Below are 27,040 nucleotides of genomic sequence, written 5' to 3'. Positions count from 1 at the left end.
TTGAACCTATTAGGGATTTTGCCTTGTCTGACTTTGCTCACAAGGTGGCATCCCTCGTTGCTATCAGCTCAGCGCAGAGGGTCTCTGAGTGAACAGCCTTATTCTGTAAAGTGCTTTTCCCGGTGTTACACAAAGACAAAGTAGTCCTGAGTCCTAAAGCCTATTTTCTCTTTAATGTGTTTTCCTCCTTCCAGCTTAATCAAAACATTGTCCTTCCCTTCTAATGTCCTGCTCCAAAATCTCCCAAGGAAAATATTCAACATTTGGTATGCTCTATTAGACTCTACTTTGAGCCTTTAAGCCTTTCCCAACCTGTTTGTTTCACTGGCCTGTTGGCATTCATTTGCAGTGTTACCCATCGCTCAGTTGGACTGCTTTTGTATGTCCCATGACCCTATGTCTTCTACTGTACAACTAAGCGGCTTGCTATGTTGGCAGATACTGAAGAGGTGGAGCCGAGACCACCAGAAGGAACCCCAGAGGAGGAGTGTCTGGGCCTGGACTTGAACCTCGGACCTCTGCTGTGTCTGGAAATGATTCTTCTTGCTGAGCTACCTGAGATGCGGGACAGCACCCGTCTGATCCATTGGACAACCCTACCTTGTGCCTTGACTTCTGCTGAACCTTGAACTCTTTGCTCCTCCCATGAACTTCCCGATTTAAGCCATGTCTCTGCACTTCCTGTTTGCCAGATTATTGTGCTCTCTCCAGCCAATATCTTGCTCTTGTCTTAGCTGCTGCCGTCCATATTTTTGCTACACTCATTACCGACCTTTGGCTTTTTCCTTGACTACACTTCTGCCTTATCCCAACCTGCAACCACTTGTTACTGACCCTTGGCTTGTTTACTGACTATGCTTCTTTCTGATCCTTACCTGCTATATCCACTACTGGACCCCAACCTACTCAGCTCCAATGGGGCAATCCTGAGGACCACAACTTGGTACTAACACACAGCAAAACCCAACCATCAGGTGCTCTGCTGAATGCTGGTTAGTACTTAGACTCTGCTCCTCAGGTGAGCCCGTGCCATCCACCAGAGTGACCTGCTTGTATACCTATTCTGTTGGTCGGTGGGAGTCCCCCTACTGCTATAGCTACTGGTCTCCGACCCTGACCCCTGATCTTGACAAGGAGATTTAGGGCTGCTCTGTGCAATACCATTGCACAGAGAAGGTAAGTATGTATAAAAAAAACCTAAACAAAGATCAAACAAACCCACTTGCATAGGTGGTCCTTATTTATCTGCCGACCTCTCTTCTCTACAGACGTTCACAGTGTATAATTTATACAACTTGTCTGAGCTTGCAGAAAGCAGGGGGCGGGAGCTAACACTTTCCTATTAAGACACAAGTCCAATCACAGCATATTCACTTCAAGCTTTAACCCTTTGGGGTTTGGAAACTAAAAAGTTTGAAATTTGTCACACATTGTATGGACCTTATCAGTTTTGTGACAAGGATTTTATTTTTGCAGTTTTAATTTTTTTTATTTTTGTTTGGTTATCACTGAATTGTTGTTATAATTAATTTAGATACACTTTATTGTGTACACAACTAATGGTATTGTAGAGCAGTATTGATTTTGATGTAAAATTTCGATTTAGTTTTAGTCATAGTCTTTTGACTAAAATGCCATTTGAGTTTTAGTCGTATTTTAGTCTTTTGACTACAATGCCATTTTAGTTGTATTCTTTTTTTAGTCATTTGAATTGCTTTAGTTTTTTAGTTGACTAAAATCTCCAGTACATTTTAGTCGACTAGAATCTAATGGGTTTAGTTAAATTTGAATGCATTATTAAAGCATTTCTTTTGTATTGCCAAACTCATTATAGAGTTATGGAGTAAAAATCGAATAACATGTTATTATTTATGGTATTAAGGTTTCAACATGCATTACAGACACAAATTTAGCTGTTGCGATATATAATGTCTTTATAAATAAAACCAAGTTTCATAAACAAACAAAAATATTGCTTTTTGACAAACAAAAGTACAACTTGGAAAAAAAAAAAAAATGTAAACTCTATTGACTGTAATGCCATTGCACATACTGAATATATCACCAAAATTAAATATCAAGAAAAAAAATAAGAAAAGCCTTTTTCTTATTTTTTCTTTTTCTTTTAGCAGCTTAGTAGATACCCCCTACGTATTCTTATGTGGTAGTGAAGTATTCATTTTGACGTCAAATTTCAATTTAGTTTTAGTCATAGTCTTTTGACTAAAATGCCATTTTAATTTTAGACCTATTTTAGTCATCTCAGTTGTTTTAGTATTGGTCGTATTTTAGTCGACTAAAATAGTATTAATTTAGTCGACGAAAATATTTTAGTCGACAAAATTAACACTGTTCTAGAGGAGCACCCCAATCTTTTTTCTTTTTCTATTAAGCCTGTGTTCCGACTTATTGGGTTGCAGCCTTCTTTATTCTCTTATTCATTACTTTCTGAATCACTTAATAATAATTTTTTGCATTGATCACTTTTTGTAAGGTGGTGCGATAAGCGTAGGGTTCTCTACTATATAATACAGTGCCTTGAAAAAGTATTCATACACCTTGAACTTTTCCAAATTTTGTCATGTTACAACCAAAAACGTAAATGTATTTTATTGGGATTTTATGTGATAGATCAACACAAAGTGGCACATAATTGTGAAGTAGAAAGAAAATGGTAAATGGTTTTAAATTTTTTTTTACAAATAAATATCTGAAAACTGTGGTGTGCATTTGTATTCAGCCCTCTTTTTAACAACAAGGTTGGTCTTTATTGAAAAAAAAATCATCATTGTACAGTTAACATTCACAGTCAAGCTCTCGTATATAATACAAAATAAAAGAATCATTTGTGAAGCAACGTAAAATGCTGGGTTAGATATAAGAAGGAAAACAATGCTAATCATTACAGGCATCTCTTATATAGTTATCCACTTGCATATACTCTAGGCCACTGGGTCTAGGATGCTGCCTATCTGGTGGGGGGGGTAGTACGTTCTACCGCGTTAATACCGTAGAGTCTGTCTACATGTCCCACTAACATACCACGGGGCACTAGAACTGTTCAGTCCAGGGCAGCCATATTCGATCAAACTTCTGCGGACAACCTCTATTGGTGTAAGTCATTTTATAAAGAGGCAGCACCGCATTGACAGCGGAGTCCCACGCCTCCACCTTAGGGGGGATGGTGATGCCCATTTCTTAAGAATTTCCTTCTTGGCGTAAAACAACAGTAAGGAGATTAGTATCTTCATATACCTAGGTCTCTGGTCATCATCATGGATGCCCAATAGGGCCAGCTCGGAGGATATCGGCAGCGTCAACTGTAGGCGGATATTTATGCTTTCAAAAACGGCTGCCCAGAACTTCACTATAAGAGGACATGTCCAGAACATATGTAGATATGTGCTGTCTGGGGATTGACATCTATTACAGTTTGGCGATCTATTAGGATAGATCTGGTGCAGTCTCTGTGGGGTGTAATATACCCGGTGTAATAATTTAGTATGTAGTAACCTGTCTCTGGAAGAAATCAGCAATTTGGACCCATCTTCGAAGCATTCTTCCCAAGTCTCCCTATCCAAACTGGGAATGTCAGTCTGCCATTTGGTCCACAGTGAATGCATCTTAGGTGAGTCAGTTTCAATCAAAGCGAGGTATAGAGTGGAAAGGGTCTTTTTAAGGGTTTCATGAGCTAGCATTTCCTCGATAGGGTCTGGTTTGAGATGTATAGGAGTGGGAAATTGAGCTCTAGCTGCATGCCGCAGCTGATAATATCTGAATATCATATTACCAGGGAGCCCAAATTTCTCAGCTAAGTCCTGAAACGAAAGCAATGTCCCTGAGTGAATAATATCCTTGAGGACCTTAATTCCAAATCTGGCCCATAACTGTGGGTCAGGTATGGATCTAAAGTGATGGAGGGATGGGTTCCCCCAAAGTGGTGTAAAGGGGGAGTACTGACATGGGCGCAGAAATCTCCTTCTAGCCACTGCCCATACCTTTAGGGTCATCCTAGTGGGTCCTGGGAGCAGAGAGTAGGCCGAGGGACCCCTATAGGCTAAGTTTCCTAGCTCCTTAAAGGAGCCTACGATAGCCGCCTCTAGGCATGTGGCAGCATTAGATCTGGATTGTTCAAACCACCATCGCATGGTAACTAACACCGCTGCCCAGTAATAAATTAAAAGGTTTGGTAATGCGAGGCCCCCGCAATGGACCGGGAGCTGTAGAGTTGATCTAGCTAATCTGGGGGAAGATCCCTTCCAAAAAAATGACCCAATATATCCATCTAGGTCTTTAAATAGTGAGCTAGGGAGCCACACAGGGCAGTTCCTAAATACATAATTAAATTTGGGTAGGTAAAACATTTTAATTATATTGATACGTCCTAATAAATTGAGTGGTAATTCCCTCCATTTGTTGCAGTGTTCCTTAAGTTTAGTGATAATGGGCTGTACGTTAAGACGACGGAAGGCTTGGAGATCCCTGGACACCACTATCCCCAGGTACTTAAATTCCTCCACCCACACTAATGGAGTCAATGGCATCTCGTTCCGGGCCTTAGGGTCTACAGGGAAAATGACCGATTTGGACCAGTTTATTTTGACTCCGGAGAACCCCCCATATTTATTAAAAATCTCCAGTGCTGCTTGTATGAGGGACCAGCATCGTTGAGGTACAGTAATGCATCGTCTGCATATAAAGAGATTTTCTCCTCCAGAGGGCCAACCCTAAACCCTTTCACAGCCTCTGATTCATGGATCAGGACAGCTAGTGGCTCAAGGGCCAGGGTAAAGAGACCGGGCGATAGCGGGCATCCCTGCCTCGTGCCCCTCTGGAGGAGAAAATAGTCAGACAGGGTGTCGTTAACACGGATCCTGGCCTTGGGCGAGTTATATAATAAGCCAATCCAATTTAAAAATTTTTGGCCAAATCCAAATCTTTTTAATACCTCCCATAGAAAGCCCCATTCAACGGAGTCAAATGCTTCCTCCGCGTCCAGGGAAGCAATGACTCTAGTGCCTACCTTGTCATGTGTTGTATCAAGATTGACAAAAAGCCTACGTATATTGATATCGGTGCCCTTCCCCGGCATGAACCCCGTCTGGTCTTGATGAATTAGGTCTTCAATCACTGTGGCTAATCTAAGAGCCAGAATTTTGGCCAGTAATTTGGCATCTGCATTGATGAGAGATATGGGCCTAAAGGAAGCGCATTCCTCAGGGTCCCTACCGGGTTTGGGCACCAACACCACCACCGCCTCCGACATAGACTCTGGAAGGGAACCAAGATCATAAAACTGTGATAGGAGAGAGGTCGTATTCAGCCCTCTTTACTCTGATACCCCTAATCAAAATGTATGTATGTATGGATTGTATTCAGCCAGTAGAACCACCTTTTGCTGTAATTACAGCTGCAAGTCTTTTTTGGGTATGTCTATACCAGCTTTGCACATTTAGAGAGTGAAATTTCTGCCCATTCTTCTTTGCAAAATAGCTCATGCTCTGTCAAATTGGTTGGAGAGCGTCTGTGAACAGCAATTTTTAAGTCTTGCCACAGATTATCAATTGGATTTAGGTCTGGACTTTGACTGGGCCATTCTAACACATGAATATACTTTGATCTAAACCATTCCATTGTAGCTCTGGCTGTATGTTTAGGGTCATTGTCCATCTGGAAGGTGAACTTCCACTCCAGTCTCAAGTCTTTTGCAGACTTTACCAGGTTTTCGTCTAAGATTGCCCTGTATTTGGCTCCATCCATAGTTACATAGTTACCCCTTAGTTCACGTTATCCCTGACCTGTCTGGTGTGTTCCTTGGCCTTCATGGTGCTGTTTGTTCACTAAGGTTCTCTAACAAACCTCTGAGGGCTTCACAGAACAGCTGTGTTTATACTGAGATTAAATTACACACAGGTGGACTCTATTTACTAATTAGGTGACTTCTGAAGGCAATTGGTTCCACTAAATTTTAGTTAGAGGTATTAGAGTAAAGAGGGCTGAATACAAATGCACGCCACACTTTTCAGATATTTTTTTGTAAAAAAAATTGAAAACCTTTTATCTTTTTTCTTCCACTTCACAATTATGTGCACTTTGTGTTCATCTATCACATACAATCCCAATAAAATACATTTACGTTTTTGGTTGTAACAAGACAGAATTGGGAAAATTTCAAGGGGTATCAATACTTTTTCAAGGCACTGTATATCCATAGCTTCTAATAATGCTATTGCCTGTATAACATGCAGGGCCACTTTGACCATTTGACTACACAAGCCCCACCACTAAATCAATAAAGATATACCTTCACATGTAGATAAAAAAATACACTGATATATAAGACACACTAGTGATAAAACAATAGGGAGAATGAAACATAAAAATTAATATTTTGTATGTGTTTATGTATAGGAAGAGCAGTATAAAAAGCCAAAGAGAGGAAACACCAGAGACTTCTTACATCCTAGAAAAACCTTGCCCTGATTGACATGCACAGCTTTGTTTGTGCAAATCTTGCAGAGTATTTGCAAAGTGCGAAGGGGGGTAATATTTGTATTCAAAGTCTGATGACCCTTTCCGATGTAAGCAAAATTGTTTTTTCTTTCTAATTCATTTGTAATTGCACTACTTCTGATCTCTTCAAGCAATGAAGCTCCTGCCAGTGCTGTTTCTCTGTTTTTATTGTTTTTTAAATGGTGCTGTTGCATTTCCAGATATTGCTGTGGACTGCGATGACTCAAATATTTTCAAGGCAGTGGATGAAGCACTGAGGTCCTACAATAATGCTAAAGAAGATGGGAACCAATTTGTTCTGTTCAGAGTTGAAGATGCCAAAAAAAGGGTATGTATACATCTCAACATCATAGCATTAGCATCATGTGCCTTGCCATTAGGGACTCATTCTATTGTAATTTGCAAAGCTTTATATCTGTTTGAGTAGTTATGTGTCAAAGGCTTAATGCCCCAAAACTGAACTATCAGTATGGCAAAAACAAGTTTAAATTATCCAGAATTTTTTTACATCTCTTAGAAACCCAAATAATAATAATAAATGCCATACATTTTCATGTTTGTCGACCTGTCATGACCATTGCAAGAGAGTCATTCCTATTGAAAAGGTTTGTTTAATTGCATTTATGTAAACTATTGAGAATGCAACAAAAAAGTGAGACTCCTGCTGTAAAGGGAAGTGTAAGAATCCATTGTACTAGAGGGACAAAATAAAGAAACTGGGAAGGCAGATCATAACTTTGACATTACTGTTATAAATTGGTGAATGTATTAATCCTCCACTATCCAGACAAAATGTAAACATATATTTTATATTGACTGATTCTTTAAACTGGACTGAAGAAAAGAGGTGTTATCAAAGTAACTGACTTCACCTTCTATATTTATAGCAGATTATTCAATGCAAAGAGTAATAGAAGCACCTAATCAGTTGTCATGGACAACAAAGTCATTTATTTACTTGAATTTTTTTACACCCTTTTTTTACAGGATTTCTTTTAACTTTGTTTCTTTATTAGATATAGAAATAAGTACTTGAATAACAATCAATTAGTTCAGTAAGGGGTACACAGTACATAGTTTGGTATGTCAAGAGTATCAAGCCATTGGTACAATTGTTAACGTGGGTCTAATGATGGAAAAAGTGGAACCAGCAGAAAAATTTGTACCCCCTTACAGTGTGGTTCGTCAAGATAAGAAAGAAAGGAGTCTTTATTTAGAGAGAAAACACATATTAAAACATAAAGGCTGTATGCAGTAGTAACATCTAATAACAAAGTATGAAAATATGATCCTGAGATTAGGAAATTAGGATATATTGTTCTAAATTAGGGTGGTGCATCTGTTATCAAATAGCCAAGGGCCCCATTGTTGCCAGAAGTTATTAAGTGTAATGCTGGCCGTACATTATGCAATTTTCTTGTTCAATTTCCTTTATATTTACCTTCAACTGTGTAGAGCAAGGGCCTGCCTTATTGCATACAAAAAATAGAAAGTGTTTAGGCTTGATCTCGTATTACATGGTTTTGGTAAATCTAAAGGAAAATTGCACAAGAACATTTTAAAATGTTTTGTATATGATGTGGTCATTAATTATCTGGATGACCACAGAGAGAGAGAGGGTGTTTTTGTATCATTCCATAGTCTCACAACCACAATTCTGGCCTCTATAACAGTATGGGTTACAAAGGTTTAAAATGAATTGGCCAATGCTCAAATCCCACTTCCAATAAGACTATTTTACGATCCGGAACACAGGAAAAGTGGGTTTAACAGGATTTATGTTTGTTTAAAAACACAAGAAACAACTAAACAAAACAGACCTAAGTATATTAGAGATAATGAAATAGCCAAAAGAATCAATAAAGCAATACATAATTAAACAGATTTGTAGCATATTCAAATGTTAACAAATGTAACTGTGAAATTAGCTACTCACTTTCATCAGCGATAGATGACCATCATTTTTATTCATATGTAGCACTACCCCTGGAGGTGCCGCTGGTGATTAGGGTCCTCTGCTTTGGTCCAGCCCTATGTGAAGCCTCACCCTCAATGACACCACCAGAATACCTTTCCGTAAGCCCCCAGCAGGTGCACAAGAATTATACTCACAACCCTTTAAAAGATAAGCAAACTGTTTTGGCAGATTAAAGTAATAAACTATAAAAGAGTATATTGGCACAGGAACGTTAATCAGCATAAACACAATAGTAACTGTATAATTAACCTCACAGGGATGCTTATGAAAGTTCAGATTCCAGCTTATTCTGAGCATAAGCAGCAGCTCTCCATATGAGATGATACACCCTAAGTGACCAAAAAAAAAAGGTAAATAAAATAGGTGGATCTCACATGAGAAAGGGGTTATAGCCTTATAGCCGGCGGCAACACTAATCAGTGTATTCTGATGGCAGGGAAAGCTCCAGCCTACCACAACGAGAGTGATTCTCCCATCCATTTCAAATGGGTGGATGGGGAAATTTAGGCATTTCCAGCAGATTGAACAAAAAAAAAAAAAAATGCATGAACTGCCTTACAGCCTTACAGTAATAAAGATAATAAAAATATTGCATGCATTATGCATTTGAAATGGAACTAATAGTATCTCTCAGACTTTTCTATCTCTAATCTTTATCTGTTTTGATCTAGGACAAGGACAGTGTGGGAGCAGAATAAACATGATTCTTGCTTTTTAAACAATTCCTAGGTCACAGGTTACATTACGTGTGTTTTTTTCACATAAAGTAAACAACATAACGAAATTATGTTTTTGCATTGCCTATGGGTTTAAAGTTCAAACAAATGTATTTCACATGTCCACAGGGAAAAAAACATATTCCTGCTATAGTATACAAAAATGCAATACTTGTGCCTTCATGATCCTCTATTTTCGTTCTCATGTCAGTACAGGTACAAATGTACACACTGGACAACAATAGGAATAAGTAATCATAAGAAAGTATATAACAGCAACAAATCAGTAATCATGAAATCTGTACTATGTAGGCTGCTAGTATTTGAATTTCAGTCCCAGTGGCAAGTGTAACAAGGACACAGAGGATGATGCTCCCTAAAAGGGACACAGACAGCTGTAAAAACTTGACAGAGCGTCTAACTCCACATCACTCTATTTAAAAAAAAAAAAAAAAGAGGCTTTAGATACTTTATCTGGTTGCATGCTGTTTCCTGGTAAATGACCCAGAAAATAATAAAACTAGACCACCAGGCAACTAGCAATTTTTCCAAATTAGGTCAGTAATGACAACCTACATACAGTGTCTTGCAAAAGTATTCACCCCCTTGGCATTTTTCGTGTTTTGTTGCCTCACAACCTGGAATTAACATGGATTGTTTAAGGATTTGTATCATTTAATTTACAGAACATTACCTCAACTTTGAAGATTTTTTTTAATTATTATTGTGAAGCAAACAACAAATAAGGCAAAATAACAGAAAAAGTCAATGTGCATAACTATTCACCCCCCCTAAAGTCAATACTTTGTAGAGCCACCTTTTGTGGCTATCACAGCTCCAAGTCGCTTTGGATAAGTCTCTATGAGCTTACCACATCTTACCACTGGAATTTTTGCCCATTCCTCCTTGCAAAACTGCTCCAGCTCCTTCAAGTTAGATGGTTTGCGCTTGTGAACAGCAATCTTTAAGTCTGACCACAGATTTTCTATTGGACTGAGGTCTGGGCTTTGACTAGGCCATTCCAACACATTTACATGTTTCCCCTTAAACCAAGTGTTGCTTTAGTAGTGTGTTTGGGGTCATTGTCCTGCTGGAAGGTGAACCTCCATCCTAGCCTCAAATCACACACAGAGTGGTTCAGGTTTTGCTCAAGAATATCCCTGTATTTAGCACCATCCATCTTTCCCTCAACTCTGACCAGTTTCCCAGTCCCAAGTGCTGAAAAACATCCCCACAGAATGATGCTGCCACCACCCTGTTTCACTGTGGGGATGGTGATCTTTGGGTGATGTGATGTGTTGGGTTTGCGCCAGACATAGCGTTTTCTTTGATGGCCAAAAAGTTCAATTTTAGTCTCATCAGACCAGAGCACCTTCCTCCATACATTTTGGGAGTCTCCCACATGCCTTTTCCCAAATTCAAAACGTGCCATTTTGTTTGTTGCTGAAAGTAATGGCTTTCTTCTGGCCACTCTGCCATAAAGCCCAACTCTATGGAGCGTATGGCTTATTGTCGTCCAATGTACAGTTACTCCAGTCTCTGCTGTGGAACTCTGCAGCTCCTCCAGGGTTACCTTAGGTCTCTGTGCTGCCTCTCTGATTAATGCCCTCCTTGCCCGGTCTGTGAGTTTTGGTGTGCGGCCGTCTCTTGGCAGGTTTGCTGTTGTGCCATGTTCTTTCCATTTGGTTATGATAGATTTGATGGTGCTCCTAGGGATCATCAAAGATTTTGATTTTTTTTTATAACCTAACCCTGACTTGTACTTCTCAGCAACATTGTCCCTTACTTGTTTGGAGAGTTCCTTGGTCTTCATGGCAGTGTTTGGTTAGTGGTGCCTCTTGATTAGGTGTTGCAGCCTCTGGGGCCTTTCAAAAAGGTGTGTATATGTAATGACAGATCATGTGACACTTAGATTGCACACAGGTGGACATCATTTCACTAATTATGTGGCTTCTGAAGGTAATTGGTTGCACCAGAGCTTTTTATGGGCTTCATAACAAAGGGGGTGAATACATACGCACATGCCAATTATCAGTTTTTTATTTCTGAAAAATAGTTTTATGCATATATTTTTTCTAATTTCACTTCCCCAACTTAGACTATTGTGTTCTGATCCATCACATATAATTCAGATTAAAAAAACATTGAACTAAAAGCTGTAATGTAATAAAATAGGTAAAAAGCCAAGGGGGTAAATACTTTTGCAAGGCACTAAATTTATCTTAGTACATGTTATTTTTGTTCCATTTGAGCAATGTTTTTGTTCATTGTGGTACATTAGGCAGTGTTTTTACCACCCCTCCCTTCCTTAAGCTGCAAAGACAGTAGACGGGGTGTGCACATGTTATGGCCTCCCTGCTTTGGGTTGCTTAAAAAATTATCCCCCATGTCACATTTTGTGGTCAGTAGCACCGCTAAGCGTGAGCCATTCCAGCAAATGGGGCCACACGGCAATTGCGTGCAATGTACGCCATTGTGGCGTGGTGGGGCAGCATTTATGGGGCTAAAACGGGAGGTAAGGAGGCAATGTCAAACGCCTCTGATAAGTGATCTGAATGTGACTTTACAGAGGAGTGACAATCTTGCCATGCTTCTAAACTCAGCCTTAATCCTATGCATGTGTTAAATGCACCGCGTAGGAGCGCCTCTTTGTGGATGGACCCTTAATTTGAAATACCGATATAGTATATTTACATGAATTACAGTATCTCACAAAAGTGAGTACACCCCTCACATTTTTGTAAATATTTTATTATATCTTTTCATGTGACAACACTGAAGAAATGACACTTTGCTACAATGTAAAGTTGTGTGTGTACAGCTTGTATAACAGTGTAAATTTGCTGTCCCCTCAAAATAACTCAACACACATCCAATAACTAGTTGCCGACCAGCCGCCTTTATACGGCGACAGGTGCGCAAATTACTGTAGCTGTATGGCAGCCCATGCAGGCACAGTGGCGGGCAGGCGCACACCCGCTGCACGCTGCTGGAGCGTGCCTGCGGGTTGGGCGGACTCGATGTCTGCCAGTGACCCGCGATTGCCTAGTACAGAGGCAGAATGGGGATCTGCCTTTGTAAACATGGCGGATCACCATTCTGACAGGGGACATGTCAGAGATCTACTGTTCCCATTGATTGGGAACAGTGATCCAGGGCCGATCCCAGACGGGTGCACGGGGTGCAGTGCACCTCAGCGCCAGAGTGCTCCCTTCCCTCCTCCTCTTGTTTGTGTCCCGTGGCGCCTCTCTGCTGGTGTTCTAAGAAGAAAGGCGCCGCTGTATTCACTGCTCAAGCCCCTCCCTGCTTCTGTCAGAGAAGGAGAACAGCCAGGCCAGCCGAAGATGAGAATGGAGGCAGAGCGGCTGGTCTCTGTGTGGAGAGAGACCAGCCGTGCAGTGAGTGATGTCTCGCGCGCGCGCGGGGGGGGGGGAGCGGTCCGTGCTGACACATTCTCCTCCTCTCTGTGTCTCTCATGCCTGCTGTGTACTCTTCTGTACTCCACCCAGGCGGCGCGGCTGCACACTCTCCTCTCCAGCTGCCGCCCGGGTGTTTTTATCATATGTACTGTACCCTAATGGAGGGGGGGGGGTCTGTACTAATGGAGAAGGGGGGTCTGCCCTGGGGGGTCATTACTAATAGAGGGGGGCTCTGTCCTGGGGGTCTGTAGTAATGGAGGGGGGGCTCTGTCCTGGGGGGGTCTGTACTAATGGAGGGGGGTCTGTCCTGGGGGGTCTGTAGTAATGGAGGGGGGCTCTGTCCTGGGGGTCTGTAGTAATGGAGGGGGGCTCTGTCCCGGGGGGTCTGTAGTAATGGAGGGGGGGTCTGTCCTGGGGGGTCTGTACTAATGGAGGGGGCTCTGTCCTGGGGGGTCTGTAGTGATGGAGGGGTGGCTCTGTCCTGGGGGGGTCTGTACTATTGGAGGGGGGTCTGTCCTGGGGGGTCTGTAGTAATGGAGGGGGGGCTCTGTCCTGGGGGTCTGTATTATTGGAGGGGGGTCTGTCCTGGGGGTCTGTAGTAATGGAGGGGGGCTCTGTCCTGGGGGTCTGTAGTAATGGAGGGGGGGGCTCTGTCCTGGGGGGTCTGTACTAATGGAGGGGCTCTGTCCTGGGGGGTCTGTAGTAATGGAGGGGGGTCTGTCCTGGGGGGTCTGTACTAATGGAGGGGGCTCTGTCCTGGGTGGTCTGTAGTAATGGAGGGGTGGCTCTGTCCTGGGGGGGTCTGTACTATTGGAGGGGGGTCTGTCCTGGGGGGTCTGTAGTAATGGAGGGGGGCTCTGTCCTGGGAGTCTGTAGTAATGGAGGGGGGGGCTCTGTCCTGGGGGGTCTGTACTAATGGAGGGGGGTCTGTCCTGGGGGGTCTGTACTAATGGAGGGGGCTCTGTCCTGGGGGGTCTGTAGTAATGGAGGGGGGCTCTGTCCTGGGGTCTGTAGTAATGGAGGGGGGGGCTCTGTCCTGGGGGTCTGTACTAATGGAGGGGGGTCTGTCCTGGGGGGTCTGTACTAATGGAGGGGGCTCTGTCCTGGGGGGTCTGTACTAATGGAGGGGGGTCTGTCCTGGGGGGTCTGTACTAATGGAGGGGGGTCTGTCCTGGGGGTCTGTAGTAATGGAGGGGGGCTCTGTCCTGGGGGGTCTGTAGTAATGGAGGGGGGGTCTGTCCTGGGGGGTCTGTACTAATGGACGGGGCTCTGTCCTGGGGGGTCTGTAGTAATGGAGGGGTGGCTCTGTCCTGGGGGTCTGTACTATTGGAGGGGGGTCTGTCCTGGGGGGTCTGTAGTAATGGAGGGGGGCTCTGTCCTGGGGGGTCTGCACTAATGGAGGGGGGTCTGTCCTGGGGGGTCTGTACTAATGGAGGGGGCTCTGTCCTGGGGGGGTCTGTAGTAATGGAGGGGGGGTCTGTCCTGGGGGGTCTGTACTAATGGAGGGGGCTCTGTCCTGGGGGGTCTGTAGTAATGGAGGGATGGCTCTGTCCTGGGGGGGTCTGTACTATTGGAGGGGGGTCTGTCCTTGGGGGTCTGTAGTAATGGAGGGGGGCCCTGTCCTGGGGGGTCTGTACTAATGGAGGGGGGTCTGTCCTGGGGGGTCTGTACTAATGGAGGGGGCTCTGTCCTGGGGGGTCTATAGTAATGGAGGGGGGTCTGTACTAATGGAGGGGGCTCTGTCGTCGGGGGTCTGTAGTAATGGAGGGGTGGCTCTGTCCTGGGGGGTCTGTACTAATGGAGGGCGGTCTGTCCTGGGGGGTCTGTACTAATGGAGGGGGGTCTGTCCTGGGGGATCTGTACTAATTGAGGGGGTCTGTCCTGGGGGTCTGTACTAACAGAGGGGGGTCTTTCCTGGGGGGGTCTGTACTAATGAAGGAGGGGTCTGTCCTGGGGGTCTGTACTAATGGAGGGGGGTCTGTCCTGGGGGACGTTACTAATGGAGGGGGGTCTGTCCTGGGGGGGTCTGTACTAATGGAGGGGGGGTTTTCCTGGGGGGGTCTGTACTGAGTAAGGTCTGTACTGAGGGAGGGGTTTATACTTAGTGCGGGTTCTGCACTGATGGAGGGGGTCTATACTTAGTGGAGGGGGGTCTGTACTGAGGGGTGACTATAGTGGAAGGGGGGGGTGACCCCAACCCTAGTGATGCCAATGCAGCTGCAGGCTCTTCTTTCCCCCCTCCCTCTCCCTCTTGCGCACACTGCTGTACTAGTGAGCAGCGCTTGCCAGCACAGCTGCCCACTATGTATCTTCCCCTGCCTTCATATACCAAGGGAAGAAACAGAATAGAAAAAGGAGCAGAGAAGAGGATTGTGGGACATGTAGTCCCGAGGACTGGCAGCCCCACTGTAACACGGAAACTGCAGCTCACACAGCATGCTCAGCTGAATGGGAGAGAGAGAGCCAGGAGCCCGGGAAAGCTTTCAGGGAAGTACACCCAGGACTCCAGAGGGAGAGGACAGTGCTGAGGGAACACCATCAGAGAGAGAACCCTGCTGACCTGCGCCACATGAGGGAAAGCCACTCAGCCTAGCGCAATCCCTGGCAGAGAAAGGAATGGAGTCATTGCCAGAATACAGATCTGGGCTCTACCCAGCGGAGTCACCACGGGCAATTCAGAGTGAGCTGACTCCTGATCAGAGGAACCGTTGCTGTATCGCTGGGTCAGGTGAGAGGGCCGATCGGCCATTATCTACTAACGTTCATAGGAAATGCAGTCTCTGATCATCTCCTGTATTATGTCTGCAGTCTCTGACCATCTCCTGTATTATGTCTGCAGTCTCTGATCATCTCCTGTACTATGTCTGCAGTCTCTGACCATCTCCTATACTATGTCTGCAGTCTCTGATCATCTCTTATATCCTGTCTGCAGTCTCTGATCATCTCCTGTACTATGTCTGCAGTCTCTGATCATCTCCTGTACCATGTCTGCAGTCTCTGATCATCTCCTGTACTATGTCTGCAGTCTCTGACCATCTCCTGTACTATGTCTGCAGTCTCTGATCATCTCCTGTACCATGTCTGCAGTCTCTGATCATCTCTTGTATTGTGTCTGCAGTCTCTGATCATCTCCTGTACTATGTCTGCAGTCTCTGACCATCTCCTGTACTATGTCTGCAGTCTCTGATCATCTCTTGTATTATGTCTGCAGTCTCTGATCATCTCCTGTACTCTGTCTGCAGTCTCTGATCATCTCCTGTACTATGTCTGCAGTCTCTGATCATCTCCTGTACTATGTCTGCAGTCTCTGATCATCTCTTAAATCCTGTCTGCAGTCTCTGATCATCTCCTGTACTATGTCTGCAGTCTCTGACCATCTCCTGTAGTATGTCTGCAGTCTTTGATCATCTCCTGTACTATGTCTGCAGTCTCTGATCATCTCCTGTACTATGTCTGCAGTCTCTGATCATCTCCTGTACTATGTCTGCAGTCTCTGATCATCTCCTGTAGTATGTCTGCAGTCTCTGATCATCTTCTGTACTATGTCTGCAGTCTCTGATCATCTCCTGTACTGTGTCTGCAGTCTCTGATCATCTCCTGTATTATGTCTGCAGTCTCTGATCATCTCCTGTATTATGTCTGCAGTCTCTGATCATCTCCTGTATTATGTCTGCATTCTCTGATCATCTCCTGTACTATGTCTGCAGTCTTTGATCATCTCCTGTACTATGTCTGCAGTCTCTGATCATCTCCTGTATTATGTCTGCAGTCTCTGATCATCTCCTGTATTATGTCTGCATTCTCTGATCATCTCCTGTATTATGTCTGCATTCTCTGATCATCTCCTGTACTATGTCTGCAGTCTCTGATCATCTCCTGTAGTATGTCTGCAGTCTCTGATCATCTCCTGTAGTATGTCTGCAGTCTCTGATCATCTCTTGTACTATGTCTGCAGTCTCTGATCATCTCCTGTAGTATGTCTGCAGTCTTTGATCATCTCCTGTACTATGTCTGCAGTCTCTGACCATCTTCTGTAATATGTCTGGGGGCTCTTTCTAACAGACTCTCTAACAGAAGCCATCTCTGTGTGCATCAGAGAGACTCCCCTCCAGGTCTCATTAGTGTACTCTCTTCCTGTATTTTCTTTATTAAAAGATCACAGGAGGATCCCAGGGTAACAAAGACTTCTTAGGGGAGCATGTCTGTGTTTGAGTCGTTGCCATAGAAACATTTGTAAAGGGGAGGAGTTGGTAAGATGACCACGCCCATGTGGGGGCGCCAGAAATATTTCTGCACCCAGGCGCCGGTGACCCTAGGATCGGCCCTGCAGTGATCTCTGTCATGTCCCTGGCAGCTCAACCCCCTACAGTTAGAACACGCTGAGGGAACACAGTTAACCCCTTGATCGCCCCCTAGTGTTAACACCTTCTCTGCCAGTGTCATTTTTACATTGATCAGTGCATTTTTATAGCATTGATCAATGTAATAATGTCACTGGTCCCCAAAAAGTGTAACTTGGGGTCAGATTTGTCCGCCGCAATGTAGCAGATCTGCTAAAAATCTCAGATTGCCACCATTACCAGTAAAAAAATAAAAAATAAGAGTCCCATAGATTGTAGACGCGATAACTTTTGCGCAAACAAACCAATGTACGCCTATTGCGATTTTTTAAAACAAAAATATGTAGAATATATATCGCCTAAACTGATGAATAAATTAGTTTTGTTATATATTTTTTTTGAAAATGTATTATAGCAAAAAATTTTTAAAAAGTTTTTTTTTAAAAAAATGGCAGTCTTTGTGTGTTTATAGCGCAAAAAATAAAAACCGCAGAGATGATCAAATATGACCAAAAGAAAGCTCTATTTGTGGGGAAAAAAAGGACAACGTCGCACGACCGCGCAATTGTCAGTTAAAGTGACGCAGTGCTGTTTCGAAAAAATGTCCTGGTCATTAAAGGGGCAAATTTTTCCGGTCCCTAAGTGGTTAATGTCTAAACCGCCGGCAACAAAAGTGAGTACACCCCTAAGTGAAAATGTCCAAATTGGGCCCAATTAGCCAGTGTCATGTGACTCGTTAGTGTTACAAGGTCTCAGGTGTGAATGGGGAGCTGGTGTGTTAAATTTGATGTTATCACTCTTAATCTCTCATACTGGTCACTGGAAGTTCAACATGGCACCTCATGGCAAAGAACTTTATGAGGATCTGAAAAAAAAAATGTTGCTACATAAAGATGGCCTAGGCTATAAGAAGATTGCCAAGACCCTGAAACTGAGCTGCAGCACAGTGGCCAAGACCATACAGCGATTAACCAGGACAAGTTCCACTCAGAGCAGGACTTGCCATGGTCGACAAAGAAGTTGAGTGCACATGCTCAGCGTCATATCCAGAGATTGCCTTTGGGAAATAGGTGTATGAGTGCTGCCAGCATTGCTGCAGAGGTTGAAGGGGTGGGGAGTCAGCCTGCTATTGCTCAGACCATATGCCGCACACTGCATCAAATTGGTCTGCATGGCTGCCATCCCAGAAGGAAGCCTCTTCTAAAGATGATGCACAAGAAAGCCCGCAAACAGTTTGCCGAAGACAAGCAGACTAAGGACATGGATTACTGGAACCATGTCCTGTGGTCTGATGAGACAAAGATAAACTTCTTTGGTTTAGATGGTGTAAATCGTGTGTGGCAGCAACCAGGTTAGGAGTACAAAGACAAGTGTGTCTTGCCAACAGTCAAGTACGGTGGTGGGAGTGTCATGATCTGGGGCTGCATGAGTGCTGCCGGCACTGGGGAGCTAAAGTTTATTGAGGAAACCATGAATGCCAACATGCACTGTGATTAATTTAAGCAGAGCATGATCCCCTCCCTTTGAAGACTGGGCCGCAGGGCAGTATTGCAACATTATAACGACCCCAAACACACCTCCAAGACGACCACTGTCTTGCTTAATAAGCTGAGGGTAAGAGTGATTGACTGGCCAAGCATGTCTCCAGACCTAAACCCTATTGAGCATCTGTGGGGCATCCTCAAACAGAAGGTGGAGGAGAGCAAGGTCTCTAACATCCACCAGCTTCGCAATGTCGTCATGGAGGAGTGGAAGAGGACTCCAGTGGCAACCTATGAAGCTCTGGAGACCTCCATGCCCAAGGGGGTTAAGGCAGTGCTGGAAAACAATGGTGGCCACACAAAATATTGACACTTTGGGCCCAATTTGGACATTTTCACTTAGGGGTGTACTCACTTTTGTTGTCAGCGGTTTAGACATTAATGGCTGTGTGTTGAAGTATTTTGAGGGGACAGCAAATTTACACTGTTATATAAGCTGTACACTCACTACTTTACATTGTAGCAAAGTGTAATTCCTTCAGTGTTGTCACATGAAAAGATATAATACAATATTTACAAAAATGTGAGGGGTGTACTCACTTCTGTGAGATACTGTATATATTACATGGTCATAATCTTCCTCACACCATAAATCAAGTTACATGTGTGTTTTTATATCTCTATATATACAGTTGTGCTCAAAAGTTTGCATACCCTGGCAGAAATTGTGACATTTTGGCATTTATATTGAAAATATGACTAATCATGCCAAAAAACTGTCTTTTATTCAAGGATAGTGATCACATGAAGCCATTTATTATCACATAGTTTTTTGGATCCTTTTTAAATCATAATAATAACAGAAATCACCCAAATGGCCCTGATGAAAAGTTTACATACCCTGGAATGTTTGGCCTTGGTACAGACACAGAAGGTGGCACACACAGGTTAAAATGGCAATTAAAGGTTCATTTCTTACATTTGTGGCTTTTTAAATCACAATTAGTGTCTGTGTATAAATAGTCAATGAGTTTGTTAGCTCTCACTTGGATGCACTAAGCAGGCTAGACACTGAGCCATGAGGAGGTAGAAAAGAACAGTCAAAAAGACCTGCGTAACAAAGTAATGGAACTTTATTAAGATCGAAAAGGGTATGAAAAAAAACCCACAGCCCTGAATATGCCAGTCAGTACTGTTCAATCATTTAATAAGAAGTGGAAAATTTGGAGATTTTAGAGATCTGGAGGAGCAAGTTGCAACACTGGGCAGAAAGGACAACCTTGAAAGGGGTCCTCTGCTCGCTGAGCAGGTGGTCAGTAGGGTTGATGTGGAGGGTGGAGGGGCAAGTCAGGATTATCAGATAGGAAGATGGGTTAATGTAGTTAGAGGGAGTGGAAGGGGCTCGCAGAAAAGGAAGGCCAGTCCTGTATTTGTGCATCAAAACAAATTTGCCGAGTTGGGTGAAGATGTGGAGGTGGAAAACACAGAGGTGGCGGCCCTAGATGTCACTGCTACCCCTAACATCCGGGAGAGCAGCCCATCTAGTAGAGGTGGTGAGGGGAATGCAGGTAGGCCTAGACAGTTGATGGTTATAGGGGATTCTATAATCAGAAGGACTGATAGAATAATTTGTCGCCAGGATCGCCTCAACCGAATGGTTTGCTGTCTCCCTGGTGCTAGGGTTCGGCATGTGGTGGACCGGGTGGATAAATTACTGGGAGGGGCTGGGCATGACCCAGCTGTCTTGGTCCACGTTGGAACCAATGACAGTATACATGGAAGCTGGAGGCTCCTTAAGAATCAATTTAAAGAACTAGGCTGCAAGTTGAAGGGAAGGACCTCCAAGGTGATATTCTCTGAAATATTACCTGTGCCATGCGCAACACAGGAAAGGCAGGGGGTGATTAGAGAGCTGAATGCATGGCTAAAGACCTGGTGCAGGGAGGAGGGATTTGGGTTTCTAGAGCACTGGGCTGACTTTTCATTGGGGTGCAACCTATATGCTAAAGACGGTTTGCACTTGAATGGAAGGGGGTCTGCTGTGCTGGGGGAGAGGTTTAGGGGAAGGCTGGAGGAGTATTTAAACTAGGATTGAGAGGGGAGGGTGAACTAGATTTACATCGGGCAGAAAGGTCAGTTAGGGGTCAGACATTATGGAGAGTGGAATGGGGATAGATAGGGGGAGGGTTATAGCAGGTGACAAGAAATTTCCCATGTTGCAAACAGCCATTGCAAACTATAGTGCCATTTGTACTACTAAAAATGATATGAAAAACACCAGAGCAAAATGTAATAATGCATTAAAGTGTTTGTACACCAATGCCAGAAGTCTGCCAAGCAAAATAGGCGAGTTGGAAGCTCTGGTGCATGAGGAGAGCTATGATGTAATCGGTATTGCTGAAACTTGGCTTCAATCCTCACATGACTGGGCTATTAATATTCCTGGCTATGCACTCTTTCGGAGAGACAGGGTAAAAAGGAAAGGTGGCGGGGTATGTCTCTATGTGAGAAGTGATCTCAAAGCAAGTGTGAAAGAGGACCTGGTTGAAAGAGAGTGTGATGAGTCTGAAGCATTATGGGTGGAACTGCATATAGATGTGCGTAGTTCAAAGTTAATCATTGGAGTTTGTTATAGACCACCCAAGGTTAACGAGGAGGTGGAGACTCAGCTCCTTGCACAGATAGAAAGGGCTGCAAGGGCTGGGACAGTGATAATAATGGGGGATTTTAACTACCCAGAAATTGACAGGAGTAATGGCAATACTGGGACAGTTAAAGGGCAAAAATTTATAAACCTATTACAGGACAATTTTATGGTCCAGTTTATTGAGGCCCCAACTAGGAATGAAGCTCTGTTGGACCTGGTAATCTCAAACCATGCAGAGCTTATTACTAATGTCCAGATTAGGGAACACCTGGGTAGCAGTGATCATAACATGATTTCATTTGATGTTAGCTGTAAACAAGAAATACATACGGGAAAGATAAAAACACTTAACGTCAAGAGAGCAAATTTTCCAAGGATGAGGGCTGCTCTCCAGGATTTAGACTGAAGGTGGATAAAGCACCTGGACCTGATGGCATCCACCCACGGATCCTAAAAGAATTGAGCTCTGTAGTTTCAAAGCCATTGTATCTAATTTTTAGGGACTCATTAATGACGGTAACAGTGCCACTGGATTGGCGCAGGGCGAACGTGGTGCCTATATTTAAAAAGGGGTCAAAGTCATTACTAAGTAACTATAGACCTGTTAGTTTAGCTTCTATAGTCGGGAGGATACTGGAGCGTTTAATAAAAGACCACATAGACGAGTTCTTACTGGAAAAAAACATTTTAAGCAACAGACAGCATGGATTCATGAAAGACAGAAGTTGTCAGACAAACCTGATTTCTTTTTATGAAGAAGAAAGTAAAACCTTGGACAGAGGGGTGGCTGTGGATGTGGTATACTTGGATTTTGCAAAAGCGTTCAACACAGTTCCCCACACACGGCTCATGTGTAAGGTAAAGTCTACAGGCTTGGAAATATCAGTTTGTAAATGGATAGAAAACTGGCTAAAAGACAGAATTCAGAGAGTAGTGGTTAATGATTCTTACTCTGAATGGTCTAAGGTTATCAGTGGTGTACCCCAAGGTTCAGTGCTGGGACCCTTACTTTTTAATATCTTTATAAATGATATAGGGACTGGGATCAAAAGTAACATTTCTGTCTTTGCAGATGACACCAAGCTATGCAGTGGAATAACGTCCTTACAGGATGTCTCCAATTTACAAGCCGACCTCAATGCACTGTCTGATTGGACGACTATGTGGCAGATGAGGTTTAATGTTGATAAATGTAAAGTTATGCACTTGGGGGCTAAGAATATGCATGCATCATACATGCTATGGGGAGTACAACTGGGAGAATCCGTGGTGGAGAAGGATCTGGGGGTTTTGGTAGATCATAAGCTCAATAATAGCATGCAATGCCAAGCTGTGGTTTCCAAAGCGAGCAAAGTCCTTTCTTGTATTAAGAGAGGTATGGACTCTAGAGAGAGAGAGATATAATGTTGCCCCTCTACAAATCATTAGTAAGACCTCATCTGGAATGCAGTTCAGTTTTGGGCACCAGTTCTCAAAAAGGATATCGGGGAACTGGAGAAAGTGCAGAGAAGGGCAACCAAACTGATAAGAGGCATGGAGGAGCTCAGCTATGAGGAAAGATTAGAGGAACTGAATTTATTCACTCTTGAGAAGAGGAGAATAAGGGGGGATATGATCAACATGTTCAAATATATAAGGGGTCCATATAGTGATCTTGGTGTTGAGTTATTCTCCTTACGGTCAACCCAGAGGACACGGGGGCACTCTTCACGTCTAGAGGAAAAGAGATTTCATCTCCAAATACGCAAAGGTTTCTTCACAGTAAGAACTGTGAAAATGTGGAATAGACTCTCGACAGAGGTGGTTCTGGCCAGCTCAGTAGATTGCTTTAAGAAAGGCCTGGATACTTTCCTAAATGTACATAATATAACTGGGTACTGACACTTATAGGTAAAGTTGATCCAGGTAAAATCCGATTGCCTCTCGGGGGATCAGAAAGGAATTTTTTCTCCTGCTGTAGCAAATTGGAGCATGCTCTGCTGGGGTTTTTTGCCTCCCTCTGGATCAACTGAGGGTATACAATTGGGTATATTGGATTGTACGATATTTTTTTATTTTATTTATTGTTTTTAAGGTTGAACTGGATGGACTTGTGTCTTTTTTCAACCTGACTAATTATGTAACTATGTGATCACTATCCTTGAAAAAAAAAATTTTTCTTGCATGATTAGTCATATTTTCAATATAAATGCCAAAATTTCACAATTTCTGCCAGGGTATGCAAACCTTTGAGCATAACTGTATGTTCTCTACTGTATTTAACTGTAAAGCTGCAAATTTGGTGTGTTTCTCTCCTTTTTAACAGCATAACGCAAATGGTCAAATACATTATTATATTGAGTATGAAATACGTGAAAGCTCCTGCACAGTGAAGAATGAGCACAGTTGGCAAGATTGCCAGTTCCAGGCAAACAAACCAGTAAGAGTATTTATGCACTTTCTCTTTGATATGTGTACTTTCCGTCTTACTAACAAATCAGTATTATTATTTGATTTGGTTATTCTTGTTTGGATGTTTCTTATGTCAAAAACTTGGGTCGCGCCAATGGGCTGATTTTTTACTAATTTGCCAGAGAAGAGTTTTACATACTAACTTGTCCTGCTCTGGGGATGCCAGAGCAGGACAAGTTGGTATGTAAAACCAACTTGTCCTGCTCTGGGGATGCCATTTTCTGCTGCATTTTCTGTTAACTAAATGGAAAATTTAGTCCCATGAGGGAGAATTCCATTTAAAAGACATTGGAGGTTGGTAAAACATGAAAAAACAAGTACATACAGTATAAGAGGTCAACATGTGATGTGTAAAGCCTGTATACGCTGTAAATTAAAATATCAATGCTCCATCCATTAACTAATTGCTCTTTCGATACCCAAATAAATACTATAAATTTGTTTTACTCTATACTAGCGTTGATCCGATACCAGTATCGGTGCTGATACTAAGCATTTGCACGAGTACTTGTACTTATACAAATGCTCCGATACTAAAACTGATACCTTTATGCCGCGTACATACAGTCGGACTTTTCGACCGGACTTGTCTGACGGATGACGACGGACCAAATCCGGTGGACAATCCGATCGTGTGTGGGCTTCACCGGACCTTCAGCGGACTTTTCCAGTTGCAAATCTGATGGACTTTAGATTTGGAACATGCTTCAAATCTTTACGTCGTAACTCCGCCGGACCCAGAAATCCGCTCGTCTGTATGCTAGTCCGACGGACAAAAACTGACGCTAGGGCAGCGATTGGCTACTGGCTATCAACTTCCTTATTTTAGTCCAGTATACGTCATCATGTACGAATCTGTCGGACTTTGGTGTGATCGTGTGTAGGCAAGTCCGGTCATTAGAAAGTCAGTTGAAAGTCCACCAAAAGTCAGTCGAAAGTCTGTCGAAAGTCTGTTGGATGGGCTGTTGGACTTTTGTAGCTAAAAAGTCCTACCGTGTGTACGCGGCATTAGACTCAGGTTCACATATACAGTCAGGTCCATAAATATTGGGACATCGACACAATTCTAATCTTTTTGGCGCTATACACCACAATGGATTTGAAATGAAACAAACAAGATGTGCTTTAACTGCAGACTTTCAGCTTTAATTTGAGGGTATTTACATCCAAAATCAGGTGAACGGTGTAGGAATTACAACAGTTTGTATATGTGCCTCCCACTTTTTAAGGGACCAAAAGTAATGGGATTGATTAACAATCATCCATTAAATTTTCACTTTTTAATACTTGGTTGCAAATCCTTTGCAGTCAATTACAGCCTGAAGTCTGGAACGCATAGACATCACCAGATGCTGGGTTTCATCCCTGGTGATGCTCTGCCAGGCCTCTACTGCAACTGTCTTCAGTTCCTGCTTGTTCTTGGGGCATTTTCCCTTCAATTTTGTCTTCAGCAAGTGAAATGCATGCTCAATCGGATTCAGGTCAGGTGATTGACTTGGCCATTGCATAACATTCCACTTCTTTCCCTTAAACTCTTTGGTTGCTTTCACAGTATGCTTCGGGTCATTGTCCATCTGCACTGTGAAGCGCCGTCCAATGAGTTCTGAAGCATCTTCCTGAATATGAGCAGATAATATTGCCAGAAACACTTCAGAATTCATCCTGCTGCTTTTGTCAGCAGTCACATCATCAATAAATACAAGAGAACCAGTTCCATTGGCAGCCATACATGCCCACGCCATGACACTACCACCACCATGCTTCACTGTGATGAGGTGGTATGCTTTGGATCATGAGCATTTCCTTTCCTTCTCCATACTCTTCTCTTCCCATCACTCTGGTACAAGTTGATCTTGGTCTCATCTGTCCATAGAATGTTGTTCCAGAACTGTGAAGGCTTTTTTAGATGTTGTTTGGCAAACTCTAATCTGGCCTTCCTGTTTTTGAGGCTCACCAATGGTTTACATCTTGTGGTGAACCCTCTGTATTCACTCTGGTGAAGTCTTCTCTTGATTGGTGACTTTCACACACATACACCTACCTCCTGGACAGTGTTCTTGATCTGGCCAACTGTTGTGAAGGGTGTTTTCTTCACCAGGGAAAGAAAACTTCGGTCATCCACCACAGTTTTTTTCCGTGGTCTTCCGGGTCTTTTGGTGTTGCTGGTGTTAGTGCATTCTTTCTTTTTACGGATGTTCCAAACCATTGATTTGGCCACATCTAATGTTTTTGCTATCTCTCTGATGGGTTTGTTTTTTCAGCCTAATGATGGCTTGCTTCACTGATAGTGACAGCTCTTTGGATCTCATATTGAGAGTTGACAGCAACAGATTCCAAATGCAAATAGCACACTTGAAATGAACTCTGGACCTTTTATCTGCTCCTTGTAAATGGGATAATGAGGGAATAACACACACCTGGCCATGGAACAGCTGAGCAGCCAATTGTCCCATTACTTTTGGTCCTTTAAAAATTGGGAGGCACATATACAAACTGTTGTAATTCCTACACCATTCACCTGATTTGGATGTAAATACCCTCAAATTAAAGCTGAAAGTCTGCAGTTAAAGCACATCTTGTTTGTTTCATTTCAAATCCATTGTGGTGGTGTATAGAGCCAAAAAGATTAGAATTGTGTCAATGTCCCAATATTTATAGACCTGACTGTATATGGGCTGGTTTGCAGTGCGATTTCAAAGTCAGGTCCGGTTCGATTTCGTTCAGTGGTTCAAGTGCGATTCCAATGCAAATTGTAGTGTATAAGATTACAAATCGCATCTAAACCAGACTGAAATTGCAAAGGATTATTTTTCAAATAACACTGTGGTTGGCCCACACATATGTGAACAGGCTGTAAAAAGTCACTGCAACACAGAAGAAAACTGGCGTGAAGCTGATGTCTCTGCAAGTGAAATCTGTGCGGTTTTCCCATCAGTTTTCATTTCATCAGTTTTTTTTTTAAATAACAAACATGTTATACTTACCTCCACTGTGCAGCTCGTTTTGCACAGAGTGGCCCTGAACCTGGTCTTCTGGGGTCCCTCGGCGGCTGTCTCGGCTCCCCCCCGCAAGGACTCAACACTTTCATGCGAGCTCTCTCGCATGGTGTTGAGTGCTTGCGGGCGCGCTCCCTTGATACAGCCGCTCACAGTATCACTCGGCACTGCCCCCCGGCGCGCCGCGTCATTGGATGTGATTGACAGAAGCATGAGCCAATTCCTGAGCTGCTTTCAATCCATCCACTGTAACCAATCAACGGCTAGGCTGAGCGGCGAAGAGGATGTCGGGGGCGAGCGCGGGACTTTCGAGGGGTCAGGTAAGTAAAACGGGGGGGCTAGGGGGACCGGTATTGTCAGATGTTTTTTCACCTTAATGCATAGAATGCATTAAGGTGAAAAAACTTTTACCTTTTCAACCCCTTTAAAAAACTGGTATCCATGCATCCCTACTGTACCAAGGTCAACATTAGGGTAAGTGTGTTTGGGGGTAAAGGAG

At 43.3% G+C, this 27,040-nt stretch overlaps 1 protein-coding gene across 1 annotated transcript in view; it reads left to right on the top strand.

The window, feature by feature from the left end:
• Positions 1 to 6,594: 6,594 nt before the first annotated feature.
• KNG1 (kininogen 1) overlaps positions 6,595 to 27,040 on the top strand; it is a 108,143-nt gene continuing 87,697 nt past the window's right edge. Inside the window, exons 1-2 of the mRNA XM_073626310.1 lie at positions 6,595 to 6,841; positions 23,400 to 23,513. Of these exons, the coding sequence (XP_073482411.1) occupies positions 6,647 to 6,841; positions 23,400 to 23,513 (309 nt within the window). The 5' untranslated portion in view covers positions 6,595 to 6,646. The remainder of the gene's footprint in view (positions 6,842 to 23,399; positions 23,514 to 27,040) is intronic.

Source organism: Aquarana catesbeiana, linkage group LG04 (genome assembly GCF_042186555.1).
Source record: "Aquarana catesbeiana isolate 2022-GZ linkage group LG04, ASM4218655v1, whole genome shotgun sequence".
In the NCBI taxonomy this organism is placed as follows: domain Eukaryota; kingdom Metazoa; phylum Chordata; class Amphibia; order Anura; family Ranidae; genus Aquarana; species Aquarana catesbeiana.
Note: the sequence above shows the minus strand (reverse complement) of the source record. Positions and strands in the feature narration are given on the sequence as shown.